The sequence below is a fragment of the Lygodium microphyllum genome, chromosome 2 (assembly GCF_053477565.2).
Source record: "Lygodium microphyllum isolate KBCC chromosome 2, Lygodium_microphyllum_v1.1.10, whole genome shotgun sequence".
Taxonomy (NCBI): domain Eukaryota; kingdom Viridiplantae; phylum Streptophyta; class Polypodiopsida; order Schizaeales; family Lygodiaceae; genus Lygodium; species Lygodium microphyllum.
In genome coordinates, this window is record NC_141136.1 from 104,377,534 (window position 1) to 104,385,047 (window position 7,514).

At 38.2% G+C, this 7,514-nt stretch overlaps 1 protein-coding gene across 2 annotated transcripts in view; it reads right to left on the minus strand.

Moving 5' to 3' along the window:
- Window positions 1-6,495, minus strand: part of MCCB (3-methylcrotonyl-CoA carboxylase) — a 30,987-nt gene extending 24,492 nt beyond the window's left edge. The window contains exons 1-2 of one of the 2 annotated variants that reach the window (XM_087696866.1): window positions 6,132-6,495; window positions 5,663-5,782 (exon numbers count right to left, since the gene is read on the minus strand). In XM_087696866.1, coding sequence (XP_087552992.1) covers window positions 5,663-5,782; window positions 6,132-6,422 — 411 coding nt within the window. In that variant the 5' untranslated portion in view covers window positions 6,423-6,495. Of the gene's footprint in view, window positions 1-5,662; window positions 5,783-6,131 lie in introns of those variants that run through there. The other variant, XM_087696869.1, reaches the window with a different exon arrangement.
- Window positions 6,496-7,514: the final 1,019 nt, after the last annotated feature.

A 7,514-nucleotide genomic window follows, 5' to 3' on the forward strand; every position in this document is an offset into this window, starting at 1 on the left:
AATTATTGTAGTCCAATTGGTTTGCAAACTTTCAACCTACTATTTGCTGCTTCTGCTTAGCTATGACAATCTCATTTAGACCTTGAACATCATTAGTTTTGCTCGAAAATTCTTTCTCAAATTTGAATGAACTACCTTTTTTGTCCGGAGAAACACAGTGATTAACACTTTCAAATGGAGCATCCTTTGCAGCCTTGAAAGTGTCTGCTTTTTAGTATGTTGGAAAATAGTTGGTAATCTTTTCCATTAGCCAAGAGGCAACATATGGGCTGGATGAAAGAGGTTCCAAGGACCATACAACTCCTTTGCATACCAAATGCTGTCACACCATGCAAATCAAGTCCTTTTTACAAGGGTCATAGTTGTCGATGCAGAGAAACAGAAATTCTAATACAAAGTGTGTAATATCCATATACTTTGGAATTGAATACACCATGAACAGTATGCAAGCTCAATATTCAGTATGTTATCTGTCTTAGTTCTAAAAAATAGCTGGTCATAAAACAATGTCAGCTTTGCATTTGCCCAAACATGATGTCTTTTACAACACTGCAGCAACCACCCTACTACTGCCCAGCTTGGTACAATGTCAGATTGAAGGATTTGGTTAGATGGATGATGGGAACAACATATGCAGTGAATCAAATCACGCACCAAAGTCTTGCTACCTGGCATTGACAAGAACCGTTGGTCAAACCATGACTGATAAGACCTCTGATTCCCCAAGCGGAAAAATGTGGGTAGAAACCTGATCTGTGCCTCCATCTAAGGGGTTAAGTGAGAAGTTATATACCAACTGGATGTGCGAACAGTGTATAATTGTTTTATGTCTGCAAATTCTGGCACACGGAAAGCAGAAGGATTTAATAGCAGATCTTTCAAAATGGACTTGAACTCAGGGATGAAAGCTACACCCTATATGAGACGACAGCCTATTAGAGGCAGTCCTGGAGATGTTCTCTAAGCATTTTTGCAGAAAAAGACCCCTCTTCCTACCTCAAGTCATGTAGTGCAAGGTCCCTTGTCATGAAATGGTCTGGTAAGAGCCGTAGGTAGGTGAAAAGTGCAAACATTAAGAGACTGAAATTGCCCACTATCCAGCTGTAAGTGCTTCACAATATATCCAACATTTGAATAGAAAGCCACAAATTCAATTGGCTCAGGTTACCTCTGACAATGCACCACAGCAAACAAAGGCACAAATTTCCACATTAGCAACAGAGAAACTGATCGGCTGTCTAATAAGACACAGTAGCTGGATGCGAGAGTGGTCATACAACTTCAAATGTGATTCATTCACAAGCAGGATAAGAATGGACACAAAGAGAGCATAACCGTGTGTTGTTGGCGTTGTAAGATGCTTGAAGAGGGACTGCGATGCCCGAGGTTGAGTGAAAACGGCATATATCAATGCTCTATTCAATGTAGCTATGTTTGCAATGTTCTGCAAGACAGAGGTTGATAGGGGGGTAAGCTGAGACTGCAAACTCTAGTAGCATTCGAGAAGGCTGTTTTCAAGTGCATCCTTCGCATTGAAAGGGCCCATCTGAAGGAGTGTGCTCTTGACAACCACTTCCTTGAGCTGCTTTTTTGATGGTCTTCTTGCCATGAAATTTGCCTGGACCTCTAACGATGGCACAGCCTACGGTTCTTTCTTTTTCCTTCCTTTCTCATCCTCCTCAGATGCTAGAGGTTAGCTACGTAAGCAGAAGCAACGAGCTACTACAATAGTGAGGAGGCACTCCATCTTCGAATTGGAGTCAATGTGCATGAAAAAACGGAGGTTTGATGTGTGTGTGTGTGTGAGAGACAGAGAGAGAGAGAGAACCCCTTGTTTCTTTTTAAATTTCTAAAATAAGCTCCTTTTTGGAAAAGCAAGATATCCACACATTTCAAGGCTTAGAGGACCACTTAACTCAAGTTAACAGTGAGTAATTTTTTTGGGACCCATACCACCTTGTCACCGCACCATTGTATAAGCATATGCCCTAAAGGGCAATGCTAAAAAAGATGTACTTCATCACAGTAATGAGTCTACTGTCTATATGCATATAACAATTGTATGGTGATGAAGTTATGACTACTACATGACAAATGCTCACAAGTCAAGTAGCTTATGTTTTTGGTGTATCCACAATGTGCAATGTACTCAGTATCATGCCCATGTTTTTTTTTTTTAAATTTAAAGCACCTAGTCCTCTAGCTGACCATTTCATGAATTTTTAAAGACCCCAAAATGTTGCTGAGAAACCAATTTTCTCAAAAACTAGAGGCCAGTTGTACAGAAATTTTATTTTTGTGTCATAAAATTCCGGAGTAAATGGGACACAATCTCATTTTCATTTGAGATTCATTCTCCTTTAGGCTAGCGATTCCCAAACTATAAAGAAAGAACTCTCTCACTTTAGAAAAGCTTGTTGTTCCAAATTTTCTGCAATTCATGTTTCTACCGCTCTACTAACTTGTCCATGCTCCAATGTCCATGTGTTCAGAATCGAGCACATAAACATTGGAACATAAAAATGATACAATTATTGTACCTAGAATAATCAGCCCATATATTCTAGGTACAGCAATCGTATGATTTTTATAAAAAATCGATCATTTTGTGCGAAAGAGGTTTGTCATGTAAGCCATTCATGGAAAGGATGGTATTACATTTGAGGCTCATGGGAGTGGAGTTCTAGATGTGCTTGTAGACCTATTCAAAGATAAATGTTTCTTGCTGCCTTCAAGCCTTGAGCTGAACACAAGAAGAAGAAGAAAACTTCAAGTGCAAATCCATAGCCGTTCTAGATCCACAATATCTAGTTACTTTGGTGGAGATTTGGTCACTCAAACCATGGGTAGAGGCTAGCCTTAGGGAGATGCTCCTCTGGGAGGCAAGAGCTTGTGCCATTGGAGAGCAATTTGGGATGTAGGGAGGATGCAAGCAAGCATGCAGTCCAAAGACTCGTACAATCATGTATGGATATCTAGACATAGGTACAAAAAAGATGCACAAAATGCTAGAGCATCCATTTGAAAATATCTTTGAAGCCTCTTCCTTATAATAATTTGTCTCCTAAAGGAAAGCTAAAGGACCATAAAGAAGGTGGATAGTCCATGAGGTTCAAGACTTTTAGTGGTCCAACAGACAAGTTGAAGGTCCTCCCATTCTTGCAGTATTTTCGTGCATCCTTCTCTAGAGCCAACTTCACAAAGTCTTCCAAGATTCACATGGTGGTGTCTTTTCTTAAGGGTTATGCTATAAATGGTGGTCTACTTTACTACATTTGTATATAGCTCCAAATACTTGCACCATTCTAGCCCCGTCTATTCTTTGGTTTATATTCTATTTAAATGCTGAATCTGAGTGACAATTAAAGTTCTGCTATCCTTTGATTTACTGGAGGGAAGTTTCATACAGGATAACCATAAACTTTCCATTTGGGTAATAGAGAAGATAGATCCAACATGTCAAACAGTGAAGAAAAGATGGATTATCTTGACTCCCCTCAAGAGTAATCAATGAATAAAAGTGAGGAGAGGAACAGTCACTTGTTTTTGAGCAACAACAAGAGGATGCGGTACAGTTTGTGATAGCCATTCCAAGTTGGCACACTCCTTAGCATCTAGCATATCGTCATAAAATCTATCTCAAAAGACGTCGTGAGCAAAACAAAAGAGAAAACTTGCTTGAATTTTTACCCAAGCATTTGGAGCTATACCTAGATGTAGTAAAGTAGACCATCATTTTATAGCATTACCCTTAAGAAAAGATGCCACCTTGCAAGCCTTGGAAGACTTTGTGAGTTGCCACCACAGAATGTCGTTTCGGTTACAAAAACCCATTGAATGAGCTCATTCAAGTGCAATATTACCTAATACTCAAGATGTGATTCTTCCACTCCCTTGTCACAAACACACTCTATAGATCTAGAAGTCACATGGTGATATTTACTGAATTCACCCATGGCACTGCAGCTGCCAATACATCTACTATTCGGACATCCATGATCTATGTTTATTGGTTGGTATTGTAGAACCAATACATAGTTGCTTAACTCCCTAAACCAACAGTTTCAAAAAGCAATCGTAGAAGCAACCAGTTGGTCAAATGTAGTTAATGGGGAGGCATAATAATAGAGATCAAGTTGGGGATTCATTTATGTTGAAATATTACATGGGAATCCATTTATATTGAACTATTATAATAATAGAGATAAGAGTTTTGGGAGCTATTTATGTGTTGATGACATGACAGTGCTAACCTAACATTCATTGGCATGGCAAGTGTTAAGCCACTAAAAATGCATGTACTAATCAAAATGTGCTTTTAGAAGGTTGTCTTCCAATTTTGGACAAGGAAAGTTGTTTATGATCTTCATAGAATCTCCAAGGTCTTTGTAATTTGAGTATGTCAACAAGTCTCAAAAGTCAAAATAGATACTACAAAATTTTACATAAGCTTCTATACAAAGTCAAAATTTTTACAATTTTATGGAGTACCCACAAAACTCGAGATAGTCTAGCCTAGCTAAGGAACCCTCATGGCTTTACTCCTCCATTCTCATACCTTGTAATCTCATTCTCTTCCTTGGTTTTGTCTCTCATCCATACCTCTCACACTCTTAGCAAAATATTAGGAGATTCAAAAATGTAATATACATAGTTCTCTCTTATCCAGGCATCTCACACTCTTGGCAAAAAAATTAGGGAATTCAATAATATAACAACCAAGGTTTGGGAAAAGACCCATTCATTTGCTAGTTCAAATGAAAAAGACTGACAAGGAAAATTACCTCTTCCAAAGTACTTAATTTTGCCATTGTTATACGGCATATGCATAGTAATCGTGAACCCATTGCACTGAAACACAAAACATTGAAATGTTTGTAACGTTTCACTAAAACGCGAAACGCCCTGAGTGAAACGGCTAATTGAAACACAATTTTTAAATGGAAAATTATTGTTTTTTCTTGCTTTCTTGAGAGTTTTTAGACACTCTGCATATATGATAGACATCATTTGTTGACATGAAAGGATTCACATGGTATAAATGTGTAAGTTGCAAATCGTCATTTCTAAAAAACTATCTCATATATATTATTCAACCATTTCACTTGGCGTTTCACTTGGGACTTGCCCAAAGGTGAAACGTTTCAAGGTGAAATACAACATTTCAAGGGTGAAACATTTCGCAATTACCTTGGGCATGTGCTTATACAACGGTATGGTGACATTGTGAACCGTGAATTTAAAAATTTGCCTTTAGAGAGAGAAAAGTAGTCCTCGCTTTTAGGAATAGAGAGAGAAAAAGTAACCCTTGCTTTTTGGAATTAAAGGAGTGCTAGGATCCAAAAAAGGGCAATGCTCAATGCAATATGCTCTTGTTAAAAGTTCTAAATTTCTTCTTGGTGTTAGATTAGACAAATTTGTGTATGTCAAAACAATATTTAGCAAATTCTCATGCATACCTAGTGTTCATTAAAGCCCTAAGTTTAATGTAAAATGAATTGCAAATTCTTCAAAAACCTTCAAATTTTGAAGAAGAAACTTTAAACCCTTGAATTTTTTAAAATTTTCAGTTTTTAAAATGACAAATACATGTAATTTGATTCAAATTTCACTCTAGAAATTTGAGTTAAAGGATTTTGTATTTGCTTCAAAAATGGTGTACCTGTGAAAACTCTAGAAATGGAGAATTAGGATCTAGAAGTTTGTTGATGCGCTCTCGCGGTAGGAACTTATTTCTGGCTTTGTGCCTCTCCACAGCTTTGGCACCGCCTCCTGCGAGGACCTGAAGGAGGTTTATGAAAAACCAAGGTTAATTGTAAAATGAATTGTAAACATGAATACGTGTGTGTGTGTGTGTGTGTGTGTGTGTGTGTGTGTGTGTGTGTGTGTGTGTGTGTGTGTGTGTGTGTGAAACTTAAAAAACCTTTAACTTTGCAAAATTTCCAGCTATAAAATGACAAATATATGTAATCTGAGTTAAAAATTCCTGCAATCTGAGTTAAAAATTCCTGCAATCGACCTTCTTCTTTTTTTTTATGAGCACTGAAGCTACCAAACTCGCAATGAAGAACGAAAGAAAGAGGGATACACAAAAATAACCATTGTAACAGAGGCTGGGATGAAAGAGGAACCTTGCCGACATGGCCGCGCAGCTCCGAGAGCAAGCTATCCATGGCTTCGTAGTTCTGCGTGTAGGAGGAGGCATCGACGGGATAGTCTAAGACATTGAGTCCGTGATCCAATGTGGTGAAGCTGCGAAAGCATGGGGGTCTCAAGAGAAAGCGCTCTGGAAAGGAGGATATGGCAGAGCCTCTGATAGTCCCCGCTCCTCGCCGGCTGGATCGCGCCACTGCAGTCTGTGCCCTTACGACTGCTGGCCATCGCCTCCAGGCTCGCGAAAGGGCTGATGATGACGATGCCATTGTTAGCCTTCACCGTCGCCGATCGAACAACACAACTGCGGATTACATAAGCCACGTTGGAATCAGTCCAGGTGTTTGTTCTTATAGGCCCACTAGCCTTTACTCCTCGTATATGTACTTACACGCATTCTATACACCAAGGTCCCCAGCCGACTCTTTTTTTTGTTTTTTTCATTTTATTTAAAATACTTTTTATAAGATTTTGTCCATCTTCGATAAATACACCGCTACCGCTCCGCATTAGGACTTGTGCGAGCGTGAATCATTAGGGCATCTGTAAAGAGATGGTGTAAAGGGTCATCGTGGCACATGTAAAGGGATGGTATTTAACCCCCTTGCTCATAACATACACAAGACATAATGAGAAAATAGAAATGACCCCTCCTTCTTCTTATTTAAGCTTGTACATTTACCAGACCACAAATTGTATTGCCCTCAGTCAAGAATAGGTGCGATACCAGCATTATCAAAAGCAAGATTGCCAAGTTGAAATCACTAGTAGTCTTCTTTACATATAAACATTATATATGAGATCTCAATATCTGTATACGCATTACATACAAAGCCCAACTAACCTTTTCTTCTTAAGATTTAGTCTATTTTATATGTCATAATTGATTTAGTTATGTATAGTTATATCTGTATATCAATATATCTATATGTGTCAATGTTAGAATGTGAAGGACATAGCCTAAATTTTTAATTTGAAGGGCTATCTAAAACTTGAATATCTTTGTGAAGAGATTGGAAGACTAGACTCTCTTCTTTTAATTGCAATATAATAATAATATGTATTAATTACATATGCTTACAACAACTTTAGCTACACAAGTCTATCCTTGGTAGGTGATTTATTTATGATAATTTTCCTGAACATGAAATTCAAGTTGGTACTTGGTATATATGCTTTTAGTCCTCTTTTTCTAGGTGCACAGATGAGTTGATGGATATTTACTTTTGCAAGCATATTAGACCTTCAAGAAGAGATCATTGGCGAGAGGGAAGAAGTTTTCCTTCTTCTTCATTTTGCATGTTGGTTTCCCTTTGTAGTTCACTAAGGCGTTCCATAGATTACCTTGGGCAACAAATAGG